General features: G+C 44.8%; 1 protein-coding gene across 8 annotated transcripts in view; it reads right to left on the bottom strand.

Annotated features, from left to right (window-relative positions):
- HERC2 (HECT and RLD domain containing E3 ubiquitin protein ligase 2) overlaps nt 1-23,980 on the bottom strand; it is a 224,831-nt gene that overhangs the window by 65,218 nt on the left and 135,633 nt on the right. For 5 of the 8 annotated variants that reach the window (XM_056555877.1, XM_056555880.1, XM_056555881.1 and 2 more), the window contains exons 52-63: nt 19,728-19,867; nt 19,444-19,634; nt 16,311-16,434; nt 16,135-16,226; nt 15,873-16,048; nt 14,456-14,567; nt 13,199-13,280; nt 12,520-12,663; nt 12,342-12,432; nt 11,985-12,162; nt 11,693-11,774; nt 1,506-1,677 (exon numbers count right to left, since the gene is read on the bottom strand). In XM_056555877.1, coding sequence (XP_056411852.1) covers nt 1,506-1,677; nt 11,693-11,774; nt 11,985-12,162; nt 12,342-12,432; nt 12,520-12,663; nt 13,199-13,280; nt 14,456-14,567; nt 15,873-16,048; nt 16,135-16,226; nt 16,311-16,434; nt 19,444-19,634; nt 19,728-19,867 — 1,584 coding nt within the window. The remainder of the gene's footprint in view (nt 1-1,505; nt 1,678-11,692; nt 11,775-11,984; nt 12,163-12,341; nt 12,433-12,519; nt 12,664-13,198; nt 13,281-14,455; nt 14,568-15,872; nt 16,049-16,134; nt 16,227-16,310; nt 16,435-19,443; nt 19,635-19,727; nt 19,868-23,980) is intronic. The other 3 variants (XM_056555882.1, XM_056555883.1, XM_056555885.1) reach the window with 1 other exon arrangement.

Below are 23,980 nucleotides of genomic sequence, written 5' to 3'. Positions count from 1 at the left end.
ATTGACTCGGAGGGTGTGGGAGGTGCCCGACCGGTAAAGCGGTATGGGCAAAAATCCATACCGGTATACCGCCCAGCACTACTGTGTGGGGTGCGACGCGGTGGGTCGGGGGGGGGTTTGGTCGCGGTGCGGCGGGTCAGGGGGGGGGGCGGTGCCTTTGGGGCGGGGCATTATCGGCTTATCGGCAAGGTAATTGCATCACTGTTTTATGTTTTTATATGTAATAAAGACTACTGTGTTCATCGAAACCTGTAGTAATTTGGCTTTTATCCCCACTGGAAACGAAGTTGGCAGCGCCTGGATTCCATAGGTCTTTTTTCCGTTCCTGTTCATAGACATTTAGTATATGGTCACCAGAAAGGGGACATATTCATAGAAAACGTCTCACAAATTTGCATGTCATCCTTGCCCAGGTGGAAGCAGTATGTAGTATATACTCACCCGTGGACTCCATCTTACCTGTGGATCACACAGAATGTTTCCCTTATGTTCTGTGTGACCCACAGGTAATGTGTGCAGTACTGGGTGGATTTTCACCTTTGCGGGGGAGGCATAGTTTGCCAGGTTGTTTTTTACTATCCTCCACCTGTCCATATACTTTACAGGTATAGATGCACTTTTGGCCAAGGGAGTGTGCAATAGATCCTGACTTATGACAAATGTACTCTACTGACATTTCCATATGCACTGTGGCACTTTTTCATTGCCGGGATCTTTATATTGCAACATACATGTTTAGTAGTTTTTACCCCTGTGCCTTTTTCATTTGTACTGTATCCTCCATACATTACCTTATCTGGCATCCCGGAAGGAAAATTTTCCTTTCTCCACCAGGTGTTTTTTTGCTGTGTTGTTCAGTGTTTTTGTGTGTTTTTATTTGCATTTGTGCTTTTGTGTGAACTCAATAAAGATTATGTCTGTATCACATCTATTTTGTCTATGATTTTTTCTGTAGGATACATATATATGTTCATATGGGTCGGATATACCGCATTGGTGGAGTTTTTTTTTGTAGGATTATAAGAATTTAGATAACGTCTCGTTTAAGTGCAGTGCATAAAAACGGAAGCCCCTGAAAGTTGCAAAAAGTCAATATTTTTGTTTTTTACATTTTGTCCCACAAAGTCCGAAAAGGAAATGACAAAAGTGCCCAAAAAACAAACAAAAAAAAAAACTGACAGGTTAAGAGTTCAGCTTCTCATGTGTTTGTATGTAGTGAACAATGCAACCTTATTGCAAGGCATCTTTATATTGAACTGAGGCCATTTTCCTTAGACTCCTCTGGTCCACAGACATGTATAACCTGAAAAAGGCTCTGTCTCTTACATATACAACAGTAAGGGCCATCCAGTATATGCAGTATATGTCTGATGACACAGATAGAAGTGAATAATAACTGTATTAGACAATGTGTTAGTCAGAAAAGAAGTTCCTATCTCAAAGTTACAAAGGAAACAAAAATGCAGAATTATTCTAATAAATTAGGATTGATATTTTCTAATTACCATGTCCAGACAACACCAGATTTTGTTAATGCCAATGAGAACTGAGCTCCACATTCAATCTGGCATACTCCTTGACCATTGAGTCTTTCAATGTTCTGAGGGACATTACAGCCTTCACTACCGCCACGGCCTAGCTTCCCAAAATCTCCATCACCCCAAGAGAAGACAAGACCTGAAAAATAAACAACATATAAACAAACCTAAAAGTAAGAGAAAGTACTAAGTACCATTGAGCACATTCAGGCTTCATTGAAATGAGATTTAATCATATCTATTTTATCTTTTTTCTTTTGGTACTTCCATGTCACCATATATATTTTAAAAAGGACATGTGGTCTGTACATAAAATGCTTTATATAATTTTGGAGCATCTGATGTCCTGATTCCAACATTGTTTTTATTTAGTCTGCTACACATCTCAGTTCCAGGGAAACAGGTATTTTATTATTTGATTGACTGTCTGCACTTTACCCTGAATAGTCAAATGGGCAGGAACTTCAAAAAGCGGTGTGAATGATAGACTTGGGGGTACGAGCCTAATTCATGCTCCTCATCCTCATATTTACACTGCTTCTGCCCCAGAAACTGATCCATGCCCCCTCAGCCTCATATTCACACCTCTTTGATCCCGATTCATTTCCTCCTGAGCTTAAAGGGGTACTCTGCCCCTAGACATCTTATCCCCTATCCAAAGGATAGGGGATAAAATGTCTGATCGACGGGGTCCCGCCTCTGTGGACCCCGCTATCTCCCTGCTGCACACGGCGTTTGTTTAGAGTTTGTTTTGTCGGGTGCAGCGCCGGAGGCTCGTGACGTCACGGTCATGCCCCGCTCGTGACATCACTGCCACGCTCCGCCCCCTCAAGGCAAGTCTATGGGAGGGAGCGTGATGGCTATCATGCTCTCTCCCATAGACTTGCATTAAGGGGGCGTGGCAGTAACATCACGAGAGGGGTGTGACGTCACGAAAATGCACTAAAAGTTTTATATACGCAAATGTGGTATCAATAAAAAGTACAGATCACGGCGGAAAAAATAAGCCCTCATACCACTGCTTATACGAAAAAATGAAAAAAGTTATAGGTCATTAAAATAGAGGGATTTTAAACATGCTGGTTAAAAAGTTTGAGTTTTATTTTTTTTTAATTGGTACAATAATAGAAAAGTATGTAATCATGGGTATCACTTTAATCGTATTGACCCACAGAATAAAGAACACATCTCATTTTACCGTAAATTGTATGGCGTGAAAACGAAACCTTCCAAAATTTGCTAAATTCCGGTTTTCTTTTCAATTTCACCACACAAATACTATTTTTTTGGTTGTGCCATACATTTTATGATAAAATGAGTGATGTCTTTACAAAGGACAACTGATCGCGCAAAAGACAAGCCCTCATAATAGTCTGTAGATTAAAATATATGGGTATATGCTCTTGCCACTAGGGGGGAAAAAAAAAAAAAAAAGGACGGCTCCACCCTGGCAGGATATACCCACCTACTGGAAGTGAGGTAACCAGTTTTGTCACAAAGCAGTATGAGAAGCCAACAAAGAAACATGTCTGAAGGACCCTAGAAAGAATCCCAGATAAAAATGTTTTTTTTTAAAACTGGAAAAGAGTGTCCAGACAAAAAGTGAAGAAATTGGTGCGTGCAGTGTCCCCCAATGAAGGCTATGAGAATTTGACACTAAGTACAAAATAAAAATCTCCTTTTCTCGGTCGCTCTTCATTGGGGGACACCGATACTAATGGGTTGTACCAAAGCACACCTGTAGGGGAAGTCCATGAAACGCTACGGCCGACAAACTATGCCAAGACAAGAAGAAGCGCAGTACAGAAAGACCGCCCCACAAATGGGATTGCGGAGAAGTCTGGGCAGGAGAGCTAACCTGCCCAAGACCTCAACTATCACTTAGGCCCAAAGAACCAGAAGGGCCTACCTAGAAAAGAAGGCATGATACAGCACACTAGGCCAGTGTCAAAGACAAGGAGACTAAACGCACATGGACCTCAGCAGTCAGAGCGGACCAAAGCAACATCCAGTCAGGGCCGGAACAGAGGGGAAAACAAAAGGGAAGATTACTCCAGAAGACTGTAGTACCAGTGTAGCGCAACTGACACTGACAAAGGGAAGAACCACCTACCCCTCCAGAGCGATAGCACCGAGGGAGGAGAGCAAAGGCTGGACCAAAACACAGACGGTGCCAGACTGGCTGACGCTGAGCCATACATGATTGCATAAACTCCTCCAACAAGGGAGAATGCAAGACTGCATGAGCAGCAGTAGATAACCCAGAAACATAGAGAGAGACAGGCTGCAAAAGTGTGCAACCCTGCCGAGTGCTCTCAATAAACAAGGGCCCAGCTAGGTACCTGTTATGGATATTGAAATTATGTGTTTATACAGCCATTATATCCCATTTAGTATACATTTCCCTGCCCACACAGTCTAAAGCTAAGTTTCAAACAGAGCCACAGTAAACGTGACCAAAGAACCTATTTTTCGCTTTATGTGAGGAAAGTAGGTGGAGCCTAAGCGACAAAGTGGGGCATTAGAGGATAATAGTCTTAGAAAGGGCTCTTTTTGGTCTCTGAACTTCCTGCAAGAGGGGAGCATCTGCTCCTCAACACCGTAGCCTGGGATGGATAATTATATTGCTGTATAATTTCTACACTAAAATATTTACCAGCATATAACACGCACTTTTTAGGCTAACATTTTTAGCCTAAAGTCTATCTGCGTGTTATACGCCGATAAGCCGCTGCAGTTCAATGATTTAAAGCGGGCGCTTTAAATCAATGAACTGCAGCAGCATTGCAGGTGCAGAGACCTGCCGTCGCTGCCGGCTTCTCTGCCCCTGCCTGTCCTGGGGTCTAGAGCCCAGCTGCCGGCCCTTCTCTCCCCCTGGCTATCGGTGCCGCTGCCCCATTGCTGGCGCCGATAGCCAGGGGAAGAGAAGCGGCGCCGGCAATGGGGCAGCGGCGCCGACAGACCGGGGGAGAGAAGGGGCAGCGGCACCCATTGCCGGCGCCGCTGCCCCGTTGCCTTCCCCATCCCCGGTTGTATAATTACCTGTTGCCCGGGTCGGGTCCGCGCTGCTTCAGGCCTCCGGTATGCGTCCCCTGCGTCATTGTTATGCAATGCACGGCGCAATGACGAGTGACGTCATTGCGTTTCACAGCGCATAGCAATGACGCAGGGGACGCACACCGTAGGCCTGAAGCAGTGCGGACCCGACCCCGGCAACAGGTAATTATACAACCGGGGATGGGGGAGGCAACGGGGCAGCGGCGCCGGCAATGGGTGCCGCTGCCCCTTCTCTCCCCCTGGCTATTGGCGCCACTGCCGGCACCGCTTCTCTCCCCCTGGCTATTGTCAGGGGGAGAGAACGGGCAGCGGCGCAGATAGCCAGCGGGAAAGAAGCTGCGGAGCAGGGCTCTAGACCCCAGGAAAGGCAGGGGGACAGAAGTGGGCACCGACGGCCTCTCTCCCCCTGCCTTTCCAGGGGGCTTCTGCGGGGTCAGAAACAGTGTATCGGGGTATACGCATGCACACACACGCACCCTCATTTAACCAAGGATATTTGGGTAAAAAACTTTTTTTTACCCAAATATCCTTGGTAAAATGAGGGTGTGTGTTATAGGCCGGTGCGTGGTATACCCTGATAAATACGGTATATCACTCGGGGAGACCATGCTAGTTTGCTGAACATGTAAAAGTATGTACTATTGTACTAATGCTTGTATGTATGTCTTATTTGGTTCAGCTAATTCATGTTTTATTAAAGGTTATCAACTTTGCAAAATATCTTGTACAATTATTTCATAGTTGTACAAAATTTAATCAGAGTTTTTGGGTGTTTCCAAACATATTAAGGCCCTATAAGTTTAGCCTGTACTTCCTGCTTCCATTTCAAATAGTTGGTGGCCATTTTGGGGACTGTAACAAAGAAAGCACATGGTCGTGGGAGGGGCATACAGTAATGGCCAAAAATGATGGCCATTTATAGGGAATTATTTCTCACAGAAAAGGATTGCATTAACACATGTTTTGCTTTACACATGTTTATTCCCTTTGTGTATATTTTAACTAAACCAAAAAAGGGAGGAAAAACAAATTTGACAATGTCACAACAAACTCCAAAAATGGGCTGGACAAAATTATTGGCACCCTTTCAAAATTGTGGAAAAATAAGATTGTTTCAAGCTTGTGATGGTCCTTTAAACTCACCTGGGGCAAGTAACAGGCGTGGGCAATTTAAAAATGACACCTGAAAGCAGATAAAAAGGAGAGAAGTTCACATAGTCTTTGCATTGTGTGTCTGTGTGTGCCACACTAAGCATGGACAACAGAAAGAGGAGAAAAGAACTGTCTGGACTTGAGAACCAAAATTGTGGAAAAATATCAACTATCTTAAGGTTACAAATCCAGAGATCTAGATTTGCCCACAGTGGGCAACATTATCAAGAAGTTTGCAACCCATGGCACTGTAGCTTATCTCCCTGGGCGTGGATGGAAGAGAAAAATTGATAAAAGGTGTCAAAGCAGGATAGTCCAGATGGTGGATAAGCAGCGCCAAACAAGTTCCAAAGATATTCAAGTTGTCCTGAAGGCTCATGGAGCAGTAATGTCAGCGCGAACTATCCGTCGACATTGAAATGAAACGCTATGGCAGGAGACCCAGGAGGACCCCACTGCTGACACAGACATAAAAAGCAAGACTCCATTTTGCCAAAATTAACTTGTTTAAGCCAAAATCCTTCTGGGAAAACATCTTGTGGACAGATGAGATCAAGTTAGAGCTTTTTGGTAAAGCACATCATTCTACTGTTTACCGAAAATGGAATGAGGCCTACAAAGAAAAGAACACAGCACATACAGTGAAATATGGTGGAGGTTTGTTTTGGGGTTGTTTTGCTGCCTCTGGCACTGGGTGCAAGGCATCATGAAATCTGAGGATTACCAACGGATTTTGGGTCGCACTGTATAGCCCAGTGTCAGAAAGCTGGGTTTGCGTCCGAGATCTTGGGTCTTCCAGCAGGAAAATGACCCCAACATGAGTCAAAAAGCACCCAGAAATGGATGTAACAAAGCACTGGAGAGTTCTGAAGTGGCCAGCAATGACTCCAGATCTAAATCCCATTGAACACCTGTGGATAGAGCTTACCATTGCTGTTTGGAAAAGGCGCCCTTCCAATAAGAGACCTGGAGCAGCTTGCAAAGGAAGATTGGTCCCACCTTCCGACTGAGAGGTGTAAGAAGCTTATTGATAGTTATAGAATGTGACTGATTTCAGTTATTTTTTCCAAAGGGTGTGCAACCAAATATTAAGTTAAGGGTGCCAATAATTTTATCCAGCCCATTTTTGGAGTTTGGTGTGAAATTATGTCCAATTAGCTTTTTTTCCTCCCTCCTTTTTTGGTTTAGTTCCAATACAAACAAAGGGAATAAACATGTGTATAGCAAAATATGAGTTACTGCAATCCTTTTCTTTGAGAAATTTTAGGCATGCCAACATTTCCGGCCATGACTGTAAGTGGAGATGCAGACAGGATTTCCACCCTAGAACCACAACCGTACCCCACCTATATAAAGGAGGGGAAAACAAGAGGTGGTCGCGATGAAACTCGAGCACTGACGTGCCAAACTCCCTGATCCCCGTACCCCCTGTGGAAGGGCGAATGTCAAAGTGCTCCAGGCGCTATAGGAGCAGAGAAATGCCGCCCGGAGGCAAGAGACAAAGTACTGGGTGGACGTAGTCCCCAGGAACCCTGCAACAACACATCGAGGTATGGAGAGGCCAAGTTGTGTCCCTAGAGAGATCAGTGATTTCGGACACTGGTGCTGGGCAAAAGGTACGAAGACATGACTGCAAATGCAAGTAAGAAGCACACACACACAGCAAAAAAGCGTTGAGAGGAACACCCCAACGTGGTGCCCAATCCTGGTTGTTGTCTAAGGAAACAGAGCCAGCGACAACCACCCTGCACAGGAACCCAGGACAGATATCTGGAGGGAAAGGGGGGGGGGGGGGGGGGGGGCTGAACCGACTGAGTCGCCCCATCAGGCCAGAACAGAGGTGCTCAACCTCCGTAGACCTGTGGAAACAAGATCACAGGAGGGCCCGAGGCACACCCTGCTGAAAAGAAGGGAAGGTGGACTCTACACATGCAGAGTGGCCCAACATATGTAAGGAAACATACAGGGCTACCGCACGGGAGTAGTGGGGTACCCAGGATGCAGACGCAAAATAAAATGCAGCCATTCAAAAGTTCGGCAGGTTGGAAGACCGGCACAGCACTCAACGGTGTGTTGCAACCATGCCCCTAGCAGACCAACATTGCACCCCAGGAAAAGGGAACAGAGAGTGCTGCTGTTGCTGTGAAAGTCCATGGAACCTGCCGGAAACACCCAACACCCCATCTCCTAATGGTGCATACACCAGGACTGCAGTCGCAGACGTAAGATATGAAGGATGTACGTGGGAAAGTAAACATGCAGACACAGTATGACAGACAGGTATAAAAGGTCCAACGAACCCACCGAGACACACTGTTGGAACTTCATGTGGAAAATGAGTCACCAGACTGCAGCCGCAGGAATGACAACAATGGGGAAGGTGACCAGGCGGATCAGAAAACCATGCAGACAGTGTCTGGCTATCTGGCATAGGGACCATGGCCACACCGGATCCTGCATTCAGAACCACTCACAGAAAGTGGCTTACCAGCCTTCAGCCGAGAGAGCGGCCGGCATGTAGAGAGAAACCTGGTAAAGGAGGGAACCCTGTGAGCCAGTATGAGGTTAATTGAATAGGGCCAATAGAGCAACATGGGGAGACTCACTTGGAACTACACCTTGGTAGTGAGTTACCTAACTTCCGTCCACGGTGTGGGAAGTGTATGGTAGTTGACCCGACATAGTAGTAAACCATGCAGACTACTATCCGGCTGACTGGTATAGGATTCCTGAACACTCATGGTCACACCTTCACAACCCTCCCACGGAGAGTGAGGTACAGGAGTGTGGCCGAACTAACGGGCAACCTGGCGTACAGGAGACCCAGCAGATGAAACACTGGCCGACTGGCATCAATCCCAAGGATCTGCAGGGACCCTCATTCAGATTCCTTACACCAGCAGTGAGGTACCGGAAATCTGACCATGCCCGCGGCAGCCCAGAGATGGGAGACCGACAGCGACCATGTAGACAACAGTCTGGCTGAATAAGTACACCTCTAGGCGCTGGCTAAAAGGGGACAGCCAGATAGGCGATAGGAGCCATGGATAGTATCCCCGCCACCCTGGGAGATCGGGGGAGGATGAGTAGCCGAGGATTGTATCCACCGTTACCTTGTATAAGGTCCATAGGACACCCTGGGACACTTCTTCATATACCTCGCGCAGCAGTGGGGTACCGGAACTCCAGCCGCAGATACATCAGCCATGAGATGAGTGACAGGCTGCGGAAGAAACCACGCAGACCACAATCTGGCTTACTGGTATGGGTCCATAGTATACGGCGGTTCACTACTTTGGATATCTCGCACAGCCCTGGGGTACCGGAACTCCAACCGCAGATACATCAGCTTTGAGATGAGTGACAGGCGGCGGAGGAAACCACGCAGATCACAATCTGGCTTACTGGTATGGGTCCATAGTAGACAAGGGTCACTCCGGTGGACACCTTGCCTAGCAGTGCCTGAGTGACAGGTAAGACTACAGTGCTGTGGAGGAGGAATCATATTTTATGAGCCGCAAAGACCACCCCCCTTGATGGACGATCGGCGAACCTGAGAGTGACCTCAGCGTCCGTCTTGGTAGGGAGGGAGTGGAAGTCGGCCGTGGGCATGACGGGCGTGGTAGGGGAGAACAGTTAGTGAATATATCCCCAATAGTTTCTAAGGGATGGAGAATCCCTGGCACTAACCCGCCACGTCGGTGCGCATACAGACCTTGACAGAGTGAGAACCCTGCAGAAAATAGATACGCTGGAGGCATACCTCAACTGACAATGTAATTAGGCCATAGCAGGTCACCGTACAGGGTGACTAAAGGAAATAAGGCGACCCTGCAGATATTAAACTGGTAAGAACAGATGTGACAGATCAAGGCTGTAATAGCGAATGGTCGCCACAAGTGGGAGCTCACAAGAAGCAATGAAAAGTCAAGGGTGCCATACAATTTATGGCCACAAGAGGGCGCCAAAAGCCACCAAATGGTCTGATTATTGCATTTTCTTTAAACTGTGAGGAAGCGCAGCCCTCCGAAAAAGCAGGGTGCGCTGGTGAAACTTATAGCAGGAACGTATAGCAGGACGCAGCAACCCACTCAGTCACCTGGCCGCATGAAATAGGCGCTGGCCGCACGATCGCCTGTCGTTAAAGGTACACGGATGGGAAGGTAGAATAATGCGGCCACTTTTTCCTCCGCCGGGGAAGCGCCCGGCCGCGTGGGACCAGAGACCCTCTGTCCCAATAAAACTAACATGGGGGGCAGCTGCAGAGGGTCTCCGCAGCAGATAAGGGGACACGGCCAGGACACTGAGCCTGGCCGCAGCAAAGAGCAGTAAGCGGGCTGGTGTGCCCGCACTTAAGAACGAGGTCGGCCACATGGGACCGGAGACCCGATGCCTGTAGCAGTCTGTCTTCGATCAGCCTAATAAAGAACACGGCCAGGACACTGCGCCTGGCCACAACATAACAGTAGTAAGCGGGCTGTGTGCTCGCCACGAGGACACGGTCGGCCGCGTGGGACTGAGACCCGCTGCCTGCAGCTGTAGGTCTCTGGTGATTCTAATAAAGAACGTGGCCGGGACACCGTTCCTTGCCGCAACTAAGAGTAGTAAGCAGTTTATTGCGCCCCCACTGAAGAAGCGGACGGCCGCATGGGACCGGAGACCCGCTGCTCCAGAGACTGAAACTGGGGTAGCAGTAATGAGTCTCTGGCTGAATGAGAAGGAAACGAGGCCAGGGCAGCGTGCCTGGCCGCATACATTTTATGCAAAAATAAAATTGGTCTGGTCCTTAAGACCAAAATGGGCTTGGTCCTTAAGGGGTTAAAGGCGTACTCTGGTGGAAAACTTTTTTTTTCCCCAAATCAACTGGTGCCAGAAAGTTAAATAGATTTGTAAATTACTTCTATTAAATAATCCTAATCCTTCCAGTACTTATCAGCTGAAGTATACTACAGAGGAAGTGGAGTTACTCTTTTCAGTCTGACCACAGTGCTCTCTGCTGACACCTCTGTCCACTCCAGAAACTGTCCGGAGTAGAAGAGGTTTACTATGGGGATTTGCATCTACTCTGGACAATTCCTGGCACAGACAGAGGTGTAAGCAGAGAGCACTGTGGTCAGACAGAAAAAGATTTTTTTTTTTGTACTCACCGTAAAATCTCTTTCTCGTAGCCTCATTGTGGGAAATAGAGACCATGAAGCGACTGACGGGGTGCCCCTGTGTGGGCAATGGACTCCTCACACTCAGAGTGGGAGTACCCGAACAGCAGCTGCGGCAGATGACCCAACCTCCATTGTACAGCAGACTACTCTCTCACACACACACACAGTGGAGTACCAGAATAGCAGCTGCAGCAGATGGCACATCCTCCATGGGCATTGGAGAAGACAACGACCACCCATGAGGAGTTTGCAGAGAGTCCATTGCCCACACAGGGGCACCCCGTCAGTCACTTCATGGTCTCTGTGTCCCCCAATGTGGCGACTGAGAAAGAACAACTGTAGGATACAGCAGCTGATAAGTACTGGAAGGATTAAGATTTTTCTAAAGAAGTAATTTACAAGTCTGTTTAACTTTCTGGAGCCAGATGATATGATTTTTTTTTCCCCACCGTTATGCTGCCTTAGGCTTAAACAACACAACCCACTCACCACCCCAACCCTTGAACCGACTGACGCCTCTTCAGCCTCATGTTCACAACATTTTAGTCAGCACTACTTTTAGAAGTTTGGCTGTATGAAATGTTACCTTCCATACAACGGAGATGCATAATATGTTGAAACATAATATTGCAACTTGACACGTTATGAATAAACTAACAAGCAATGCAAAAAAAATAAAATCTTGTGTCGGGATTTCTCTTTGTACATTGGATTAACTTAATCCACGAGCCCAGCACCAAGACTCGTGTGCTGCCCTACACCAATATATTCAAAATATGAACATACCTTCATCTGTTAGAGCCAGTGTCTGTGCATCTCTACTGCCACATGCAACCTGTATGACTCTATGGCCCAGGAGCACCTTAACCTGAAAAATGGTAAGAAGTATAAGGCAAACTAAAGCAATTAAGGAAAAAAAAAAAGAGGGGGGGGGGGGGGAGTAAAGATTCAGAGGGACACTATACATATGAAACACATTGTAGTTAACATGCAAAAATGATGACATAATGAACATAATATTGCTGCAATTATGTATAAAAGAAAAGTAGATAATGTAGATAAAGATCTGTAGTCTTACCATTTTAGGTTTTAGCTGAGTTGTATTGTCACCATGCCCCAGTCGCCCATATTCGCCCAAACCCCACGTGTATAGTTCCCCACTAGATGTAATAGCAGCGCTATGAGAACTGCCACAGGCGATGTCTCGGATTCGTTTGCTCTTGAGAGCTTCTATTAATCTTGGTTTATCACAGTTCCTAAATAAACATGAAAAAGGTTGTCTGTAAATGGTAAAACTTGATTTGTTCATGAAGCATAAGGTTCTTTAACCAAGTCTTCATAAATTTAAAAAAAAAAAAAAAAAAACAAGAACAAATAATAAACAACTGTATGATATTTAAAAAGACACACAGTCTTTGTAAGATATACTACTCACATCCTGCTGAAATGTCCAAGCTTGCCATCATCTCCCTCTCCCCAGGAGAATATTTTACCATCCACAGTTAAGGCCATTGCATGTCTCCCACCTAAACAGAGTAATTTCATTTGATATTAAAAACCAGTAATGCACATATGTATTAATGTATTCATAATATAAACAGCAAATTACAAACCTGAATGAACAGCAACTTTCTTCACCACATAGTTGCTGAGGGCTGTCATCTGTCGAGGTATAGGTACCGTGCCGCTGGAAATGCCTAAACCCAATCTTCCATTTGTAGCTTCACCACATGCATATACTTTCCCCTCAGCAGTCACTGGCATAGGGATTGAGATAACCAATAAGTAGTAAACATATCTTATCACATTTCATGTTACAGTTACATATATGACAGATTCAAAGCATTCCTAATCACTTGAATAAAAAAAATACTAAAATTTCCCCGGACACCTGAGACCGGCTGCAATTGCTAGTCATAAAGCCGGGAAAGTTTGCAGCATTGCCCTCCACTCCCTGGCTGGCCAATCAGACCTTTTCGATGCATAGACTTCTAGTGAAAAGGTCTGATGTAATTGACAGCTGGGAAGTGAGACGTGCACTGCTGCAAACTTCCCCAGCTTTTAACTAGCAATTGCAGCAGGTCTCATGAGCGAGACTGCGTGTGACCAAAACTTTTACCATATTTGAGCAATATATTAAAAGTTTTTTTTTTTTATTGTTAATTTTTTTTTTTTTATGATAACCCTTTAAGACACGATTTTAACATGGTATGACTACAGAAATGCCAGTACAGTATTCACAGCATGACATAACCGTTTGTTTACAGAAGTAAAGAGGAGTATTTTAAGTACCTGCAAAAAGACTTTTGGATCCACCAGCAACTTGCACAACATTGAGAGCAGATAATGTTTCAGAAAATGATGGAACTTTAATCTGCAGAAAAAAGTATTGTATTCAGTTAGTACCAAGACAGACTTAATAATAAACAGAGAAAAAAAAAATCAACTATTTATAATGTATGAAAGAAACACAACTCCCCTTAGGCTGGGTTCACACCAGTGTTTTTCATTTATGTTCTATTGCCTTTTAATGGGCAATTTTTAGTCTCTGCTAGCATCAATTGAGCTTTATGTCCATTATTTTGACAGGGAAAAAAATAGGGCGTGCCCAGCATTTTTTCTGTCAGAAATAATGGACATCATGATGTCTTTCATAAATCTAACATTTAAGTCTATGGTGGCAAAAGTAACCTCCATCTGAGTGATTTTACATCTGTTATGGCAACTGAGCATGCTCAGACAAGAATAAAAAAAAGAGGCCATTTTATGTAACAAACGTAAACTGCAGTGGGAGAACTTAACCAGTCACCGACAACCCCAACCATGTGAAACTCACCGTACATATGAATGTGCTAAATAAATTTTAAAGTCTGTTGACAAAAGTGACTATAGCATTATTTAAATAAGTCTTGATAGAAAGTGCTGAAAATGCACATCAGAATTATTTTGGTAAATGAGATAAGAAGCTGTTTTTGCAGGTTTTGGTTACACATCTTGTTCTGTTCTTTTAACCCTTCACAACCATTCAAATTTTGATTTGAGGCTTATTTTTCCCCCCTTACACCTTTAAGGGTACATTCCCACAGGGCGTATACGCAGCGTATTTGACGCTGCGCAAAATTTATGGCAGCAGCTGGAAATACGCTGCGTACTCCTTGCCCACTATACACACAGGGCTTTCCGGCAGGAGCCCTATGTGTGCAGTGAGTTTTAGAGGCGGGGCCGTGTGTCGGCGTGTCTGTGACGCGCGGCTCCGCCTCCAAAACTCACTACACGCATAGGGCTGCCGCCGGAAAAGCCCTGTGTGTATAGTGAGCAAGGAATACGCAGCGTATTTCCCGCTGCTGCCGTAAATTTCGCGCAACGTCAAATACGCTGCATATACGCCCTTTGGGAACGCACCCTTAAGGCCCAAAGCTTTTTTTTTGCTTTCCTTAACTGAAAAAATTGTATTAAGGCTTTTTTTTTTGTTTCTTTTGAAGACAAGTTGTATGCAGTGGACCATGCAGGATCAGGAGGTTATAAGTTAATACCAAATACCAAGTTTACCTTAGATCCTTTCAATCCTCCCAGCTGATCTTTGTCGTTCAGGCCCCACACAAACACTTTTGTTCTGATTGTTGCTGCGGATTCTAAAGCAGCTGCCTTTTTTCTAACAAAGCTGGAAAAAACATATTAGCTAAACACAGAAAACATCAATATTTTTATGATTGTGCTATTTACATAACACTATCGGCAACAGTGCTATCAATATTTACCTTACTACAACAACTCCAAAATGATTTTAGTTAAAAAAATTAAAATAAAATTGGAGTGGCACTAGATGCAACACTGCATGCCAAAAATGTGCCAGAATCCTGCCGCAAAGTTCTTATGCGGTTTAACCCCTTGGGGACTCCGGGTTTTTCAGTTTTTGCACTTTCGTTTTTTCCTCCTCACTTTTTAAAAATCATAACCCTTTCAAATTTGTACCTACAGACTCCTATGATGGCTTATTTTTTTCTCCACCAATTCTACTTTGTGATGACGTCAGTAATTTTACCCAAAAATCTACGGCAAAAAAAAATTAAAAATCATTGTGCGACGAAATTGAAGGGAAAATGCCATTTTGTAATTTTTGGGGGCTTGTTTCTATGCAGTACATTTTTCGGTAAAATTACACCTTCTTTTTATTCTGTAAGTCCATATGATGAAAATAATACCCTACTTATATAGGTTATGTTTTGTATTACTTCTGAAAAAAAATCATAACTACATGCAGCTATCCTAGCTGATCGGGACACTTCACTGCGATGTTCTCGATCAGCCCAACTGAGCTGCCATGTTTTTTTTTTTTTAACATTTTAGACGCGACGATCAACTTTGATCGCCGCGTCTAAAGAGTTAATAGCACGCGTCACCGCGATCAGTGATGCGCGCTATTAGACCTAGGTCCCAGCTGCAGTTAACCGCCGGAACCAACCCAATAGGACACGGTGACCCTGCGTTATATTGTGGGAGCAGGACGTACAGGTACGCCCTGCGTCCCCAAGAGGTTTAGCCAACTAAAAGTAGGTCTAAATAGTAGGTGATAAATCTGGCACATTCAAATACTATCTAGTTTAGGTTTACACAAGAATTAGAGGTTTAAGCAAATCTGGGCCACTGTATGCAGATCACTAGGATATGTTGTCGATGTGACACTTTGGTTGCTGTCAGTTCTGCCTCAATTATTTTTGGGAGGTCACAGTTATTCACTAAAATATTATGTGTAGTTGTCTGAGGCTAGGGTTAAAACACAACTTTTTGTGGTGCTACTAGTGGATTATAGCTACTAAACTACACAGCTACAGTTTCCACTCAGTTGTATGCAGTCAGCTGTAACATAATATAGTTAAAATTAACCTGTAGCTCAACTAAAAGTCACAGTGTAGCCCTAACACATGCAATATAGTTTCAAAAACAGACAGAACTACAAGTCACACACCTGCCAGTAGTGGCTTTATCATCATCTTCCTCCTCATTATCTGAAGCAAGGAATGGCACAGTTGCCAGGTCTTCATCATCTGCCCGGATTTGCCCTATGATACTCAATTCATGTATCTTACAATCGATGCCCGAACTCCGACATTGTTTTATGGCAATTTCAATATATCTGTGATACTTTATAAAAACATACATACCACATGAGTACACAATCTATAAATAGAACTTCACATTAGATCAAATAAGTAGTCATGGCCTCTTACCTCTGTACAGTCACTGAGGAGCAATACACTCATGTCTGTCGGATTTATGTTGATTGTTTTCAACTCGATCAGGTTATTTAAGGAATTGCCACCTAACATTGTTAAAAATAGCCTTTTTTATTGTCCATCTTACCTAGAAATCATTACCAAATTTAATTCAAATTTAGACTGTTTACCTGATACCACAACCAGAGAAGGCATATAGCTACTGTCTGCAGGGTCCACAATCATCATCAGTCTGTGCACCAACACATCTGGAAAGATCTCCAACCTGATCCAGTGCTGTAGGGGCAGAAGGGACTAATGGAAGTCAAAAAAGGTGAAAGTTTTGGGGAAAATGAATCTTTAAGTAAAGTAAACAAAATGTGCAGAACTTAACAATACAGAAGTTACATGTCTAAACAAAAAAATACTGACACAGGAATTATCAATTAAAAAAATAGGAGCGAGACCTCTGGAGGTTCAGATTATGGTTGATGTTAGTGTTTGATCACTTGCAAAATGGAGACCATGGATAGGGTAGTGGACGGACATAAGGGAGGAAATGTAAGGAGGGGCTGTATTTTTAAGAGAGATTGGCGGGTAACAGTAGTAAGATATTGGCGGGTAACAGTAGTACAGACAGACAATGATATGGCAGTTGGACACAATGGGGGGGGGGGGGGGGTTATCAAGCCATTTACCCTCTTTTTAAAAATATATCTGTTGCATCTTTTGTCGCAATATATCGCGTGCGACTATTCTGTGTGCCAAATTGTTTATGCTTTTATCAGAATACCGGGCATCCCCGCCGAATCAGAATGCTGGGCATCCCTGCACAATCAGAATACCGGTCATTACCTCGACCTAAGGACGCGGGGAGTACCTGTACACCCTGCGCCCACTCACATGCTATAACGCGGGGTCACGCGATAACTCCACGTCATAGCGGGTCGGTCCCGGCAACTAGTTATTGCCGGGACCCGTGGCTAATACCGGACATCACAGTTCACGGTGATGCCCGTTCTTAACCTTTAGATGCGGGGATCCAAATTGATCGGGTCTAAAATGCAGTGCTGATCGGGACCACCGCATACAAAACACGGTGTCTCGATCAGCTTAGGACACGTGAGGAGGGTCCCTATCTTCCTCCTCTGCGTCTGATCGGCGATCTACTGCTCCATGCCTGAGATTCAGGCTGGAGCAGCAGAGGGCCGATAACACTGTTCAATGCTATGTTATGGCATAGCATTGAACAGTGCATGCAACCAAAGAATTGCATGTAATAGTCCTCTATTTTTAAAGAAATTTAAAAAAATTATATTAAAATGATTTAACCCCTTGCCAAATAATTTTTTTTATTTCCCCCCTTCTCCCATTTAAACTTTCAACCACTTAAGGACCCAGGGGTGTACCTGTATGCCTGTGGGAATTCCAGTCGCTGGGCGGGGACCGGACCGGGATGCCTGCTGAAATTCAGCAGGCCCCCCGTGCAAACTCCCCCATGTCTGCGATCGCCGTAAACTGCCGGTCACATTCAGACCGGCGACATGCGGCTATTCCGTGTCAATGGGGACTCCGGTGACCCAGGAAAAAAATGGTGAATGGGGCTGTCCGAGACAGCCCCATTCACCCTTACCCAGCAGGAGTGAGGTGGCACGGGTGATTGTTCGGAACGACCAACCAATCACTACCCTGCTGGGTGGCAATCAAGGCCGGCAGGTGTCTCCTACCTTTGCCTGGCCCGACGGGGATCCCCTCAGTAGCAGGGGTGGCTGCGGACAGGAGCAGTGGCCGCGGCAGGAGCAGCGGCGGTGCATGTGGCAGGATATAGCAAAAGTGGAGGCTTGTGTGGCATCCACAGCCAAAGAGCATGCTGGGAGTTGTAGTTTTACAACAGCTGGAGTGTTAACTCCAACTCCCTCCATGCCCTTTGGTAGTTTGTGTATGCTGGGGGTTGTAGTTATGCAACAGCTGGAGGCACATTTTTTCTATGAAAATGTGTGCCACCAGCTGTTGCATAACTACAACTCCCAGCATGCACGGACAGCCGAAGGGCATGCTGGGAGTTGTAGCAGTGTGCCTTCAGCTGTTGCAAAACTACAACTCTCAGCATGTCCTTGGGCTGTCAATGCAAGCTGGGAGTTGTATTTTTGCAACAGCTGAAGGCACACTGGTTGTATATCACAGAGTTTGTTACCTAACTCAGGTGTTTCCCAACCAGTGTGCCTCCAGCTGTTGCAAAAATACAACTCCGAGAATGCACTGAGAGAAAGTACATGCTGGGAGTTCTAGTTTTGCAACAGCTAGAGGCACACTGGTTGCGAAACCCTGAGTTGAGTAACAAACTCTCAGTGTTTTGCAACCAATGTGCCTCCAGCTGTTGCATAAGTTAATAAAGACAAAATACAAGTAAAAAAATAAATAAAAACACTGACAAAAGATATTGGTGAACGCATTATACAACATGAAACCATATTCATCAAAGAGCGTACACCTTATGATGAATTTGAACCATGACAACCAAAAATTAAGCAAAAAAAAATAAATAAAAAAAGAGGGGTAAAAAAAGACACAGGACAACCATTATTGATGAATTCCACCCAATGAGCCTGCCTGACACATTTAGGATACACTGGAGATGGGTAATTTGAGTAAGTGCAATGTCACAAAGGGGCATCAGCAGCCTGTGGATGTGTCAACAGAAGTCAAAAGAGGGACTGCAGAGCGAGCTTCTGGCCTCAGCCGGGAGCTTGCTCTGCAGTTGCTCTATGACTGCTGTCGGTGCATCCGCAGCATGAAGCAGCTGCGGATGCGACCCGTGTGACCCTACCTTAACATTGATTAACAATAGTTAAGACAGTTAAATAGAGAGCACTGCAATCTCACAGAGGACAGTCCAAGCCGCAAAACGGGGCCAGAGAAAAGAACCTCCCAGCAGGAAGTAGCTGAGCGGAGGCCACTGGACAGAGGACCGGAAGGAGTGCAACCCACTTTGGACCCGCCAGGAACCACATGGGAAGGCCAAGCAAAGGGAGGCCACAGCAAAACCAAGGCAGAGAAAATGGGCGGGAGCAGTGCCATAAGGACAGGACCAGGGACACTATGGGAGATTGGGACGGACATAAAGGGAACCTAAATCAAGGGAAGGTGGGCCTAGAACTGATAAAATAAAGGGAAATCCTACCATAGAAGGGAAGGGGACACCTAGGGAAATGGGGGGGATGGTAGACATATACAAATGATAGTATATAAAAAAAAATGGCCTTTACATTAACTAAAATATTCAGTAAATTATGTGAATTATAGAAATATGGTAATGCTACTTGCCTTGCCCTGTGAACCAGAAGATTGCCAGCACTGATCGCTACCATCAATAAGACGTGACGCTTGGTTTGCAGAGGAGGAGACATTCAAATTCTTTACAATTCTTGACCAATCATCCAGCAGCATGCCCCTCTGGCCACTGTGCCGCCGTTTCAACTGCTTGCCAGAGCGCCCACAGAACACTGGAGACTGACCTGTTGTAGGAAAGAAAAATAATAATAAAAATTATAATAATGTTGTTAAATATAATGTTTACAAGTCGACTCCTAGCAACAATTGGCTAGTACCTGGCTCATTTATTCTGCCAAACGTATGCCTTGTGTTATGCTTTCGGTTCTTGAAGCAGGTCTCGCAGAAATCAAAGTCCTCACAATTTCGGCATTTAAATCGAGGCCCATGAATAGGAAACATCTGACATCCATCACAACTGGTGACAAAAAAAAATTAAGATAAAAGAAAAATAAATCAGTCCACTATTATTTAGTAACAGTTTGTATTTTATAACATCACTGCATTGTATAACACCCCTGTGCCAAGGTGGATAAATTAGGTTGCAGTACAATGATTCTACAATGTCGTACAATGTTTATGTAAAAAGAAAAATGAAAGGATCGCTGTCAAAACTTATGAACAGGTGACAATCCTAGAGATTAAAACATTTCTTAAAAAGTTTGTAACAGAAAATATAGATGTGTCTTTGCAAACATAAATTACAAACAGTGAAATATGCAAAAAAATATATACAATAGTTATAAGATGAATTATATGACAAATGATGTGATAAGTGCTAAAGAAACATTGTTTAAATAAAGACAATATTGAAAATGAACACCAGATGGCAGTGTAACTAAAAAAAACTATTCATTAAGAACCAATAATTAAATGGGCACTGTCATTAAAATACTTTTTCTGAATATGATAAGATTTCTAATTTACTCCCTGTAAAAAAAAATGTTTATGTCACTTTCATGGACTTATAAATCTGTCCACTAGGGGCCTCCCTTCTGGTCAAGGCTGCTTTTAATCTGCTCAAAAGCAAATGACAGCATTCTGAGCAGGACGGTTTAAGGCTACTTTCACACTGCCGCTGGGCTCTGCCACATATGGCCGTTAAGGGTATATATTTTTTCCTTTAATGACCATTAGTGTGACGGAGCCCAACGGGAGGATTAACTGGCACAGAGGATCCCATTGACTTGAATGGGCTTCTCTGATGTCCGTTTTTGCGGCCGTTATTCCGCCAGAAGACAGTAGGAGAAAAAGACGCTATCTCCCGCTATCTTCTAATGGCCGTCACACTACCAGGCACTAATGCCAGCATGAAAGAAGCCTTAATAAAAAAATAAGTTAATCATGGATTACGCCTTTAAAATTGGGGATTTCATTTCTTGTGTCCCATTAAAGGGGTACTCCACCCTTAGACATCTTATCCCCTATCCAAAGGATAGGGGATAAGATGTCTGATCGCGGGGGTCCCGCCAATGGGGACCCCCACGATCGCTCCTGCAGCATCCTTGTTTCTCAGCTGCACAACGTGAGACTCATTCTCGAGGATCCCTCTGTGGCTGATGATGGGCGATGCAGGGGACGGAGTTTCGTGATGTCACGGTTCCGCACCCTCGTTATGTCACACTCAATGTGAGTCTATAGAAGGGGGCTTGGTGGCAGTCACTACCCCTCCCCTAGGCTTGCATTGAGCGGAAGGCGCGTGACATCACGAGGAGGCGGAGTGGTGATGTCACGATACTCCGTCCTCTGCATCGCCCATCATCAGCCACAGAGCGATCCTCTAAAATGATTCTCGCTCTATGCAGCTAAGAAACGGGGATGCTGCAGGAGAGATGGCGGGGGTGCCACCGCTGGGGACAGGGGATAAGATGTCTAGGGGCGGAGTACTCCTTTAATGACGATTAGGTGGCACAATTGATAGAGGGGTTGTTCAGTGAAAAAGCGTATTCATCCAGAAGATAAGATAGTAACGTACAAACAAAATAGTACATTTATTTCAACCCCTTAAGCACCTAGTGGGTACCGGACCGGGTTGTCTGCTGAAATCGTTCAGCAGGTACACCCTGCAAACCCCTGGGAGGGGGGTCCTAATGTTGGTGATCGATGCTAATCGCTGGTCAATTCAGACTGGCGATTAGCGGCTATCGAGTCTCTGGTGACCCGTTAAAAAAAAAAAAAAAAAAAAAAAAAAAAAAAAGGTGATCACCCTTTACCAGCAGGAGTGAGGTGGCAAGGCCACCACACAATCGTGTGGTTAATTGGTCTGGAGGATCTGTCCATCGGTGCAGGCGGGGGTCCCTGGCATCGACGTGGAGGGTCCCTGGAGTCGGAGGTCCCCAGGCGGCGGCAGCGTCCTTGTGGTGGTGGCAGGATACAGCAAGAGGCGAGTTGTTCGCCTCCTGTTGTTGCTAAAGGGCATGCTGGGAGTTGTAGTTATGCAACAGCTGGAGGCGCTTTTTTTTCTATGCACAAACAGGGCATGCTGGGCGATGTAGTAGTGTTGCATAACTACAGCGCTCAGCATAACTTTCGGCTGTCAATGCATGCTGAGAGCTGTAGTTTTGTAACAACGGAGGGCTTCACTGGTTGCGAAACACTGAGTTAAGTAACAAACTGTGTTTTGCAACCAGTGTGCCTCCAGCTGTTGCATAACTGCAACTCCCAGCATGCACGGACAGCCAAAGGGCATGCTGAGAGTTGTACTTTTGCAACAGCTGTTTGTACAGGGAACATTCACATGGGCAGGGTTTTACATTGAGTTTCCCGTGGCAAATTTTCTGTCGCAGCTCTAACTCCCAGCGGGAAACTCTCTGAACCCCCACCATTGTGAATGTACTCTAAAAATACTACACTACACAAAATAAAAAAGTAAAAACACTACATATACACATACCCCTACACAGTTACCACCTGCCCCACCAAATAATAAAAAAAAAAAAGTCTCATATGGCACAGTTTCCAAAACGGAGCCTCCAGCTGTTGAAAAATCAACAACTCCCAGTATTGCCGGACAGCCACTGACTGTCAAGGTATGATGGGAGTTTTGCAACAGCTGGAGACAACGTCTGGTAAACACTGCCATTGGGTATTTTGGTGGCGGATCCAAATGCCCAATTTAGGCCTCAAATGCGCATGGCGCTCTCTCGCTTTGGAGCCTTGTCGTATTTCAAGACAACAGTTTAGTGCCACATATGGAGTATTTCTGTACTCGGGAGATAGTGTTACAAATTTTGGGGGGCTTTTTCTACTTTTACCCCTTATGAAAAGGTAAAGTTGGGGGCTACACCAGCCTGTTAGTGTAAAAAATATATTTTTTTTACACTAACATGCTGGTGTTGACCCATACTTTTAATTTTCAAAAGCGGTAAAAGGGAAAAAAAGACCCCCAAAATTTGTAATGCAATTTGTACTGGGCACGGAAATACCCCATATGTGGACGCAAAGTGCTCTGCGGGCGCACAACATAGCTCAGAAGTGAGAGCGCACCATGTACATTTGCGGTCTAGATTGGCGATTTGCACAGGGGTGGCTGATTTTACAGCGGCTCTGACAAACGCAAAACAATAAATACCCACATGTAACCCCATTTTGGAAACTACACCCCTCACAGAATGTAACAAGGGGTAGTGAGCCTTAACACCCCACAGGTGTTTGAGGAATTTTCGTTATAATTGGATGTGAAAATGAAAAAAAATAAAATACTAAAATGCTGGTGGGGGGAAAAGCCCCACAAAATTTGTTGCCCCATTTCTTCCGAGTATGGAAATACCCTATATGTGGATGTGAAGTGCTCTGCAGGCGAACTACAATGCTTAGAAGAGAAGGAGCGCCATTGGGATTTTGAGAGAGAATGTGTCCGAAATTGAAGGCCATGTGTGTTTACAAAGCCCCCATGGTGCCAGAACAGTGGACGCCCCCACCCCCACGTGACCACATTTTGAAAACGACACCCTTCACAGAATTTTATAAGGGGTACAGTGAGCATTTACGCCCCACAGGTGTCTGACAGATTTTTGGAACAGTGGTCCGTGAAAATGAAAAATATATTTTTTTAATTTGCACAGCCCACTGTTCCAAAGATCTGTCAAATGCCAGTGGGGTGTAAATGCTCACTACACCCCTTATTAAATTCTGTGAGGGGTGTAGTTTCCAAAATGGGTCACATATGTGTGTGGGGGGGTCCACTGTTCTGGCACCACGGGGAGCTTTGTAAACGCACATGGCCCCCGACTTCTATTCCAAGCAAATTCTCTCTCCAAAAGCTCAATGGTTCTCCTTCTCTTCTGCGCTTTGTAGTGCACCAGCAGAGCAATTTCCGTCCATACATGGGGTATTTCCATACTCAGGAGAAAAAGCCTCCGAAAATTTGCAACCCCATTTCTTCTATTACCCCTTGTGAAAATGAAAAAATTCAGGTAACCCCAGCAATTTAGTGAAAAAAAAAATCTAATTTTTCATTTTCACGTCCAACTTTAGAGGAAATTTGTTTAACACCTGTGGGGTATTAAGGCTCACTATACCCCATGTTATG

Source organism: Hyla sarda, chromosome 2 (genome assembly GCF_029499605.1).
Source record: "Hyla sarda isolate aHylSar1 chromosome 2, aHylSar1.hap1, whole genome shotgun sequence".
In the NCBI taxonomy this organism is placed as follows: Eukaryota; Metazoa; Chordata; class Amphibia; order Anura; family Hylidae; genus Hyla; species Hyla sarda.
The sequence above is the reverse complement of the archived record's forward strand: the minus strand, read 5'-3'. Positions and strand labels throughout refer to the sequence as shown.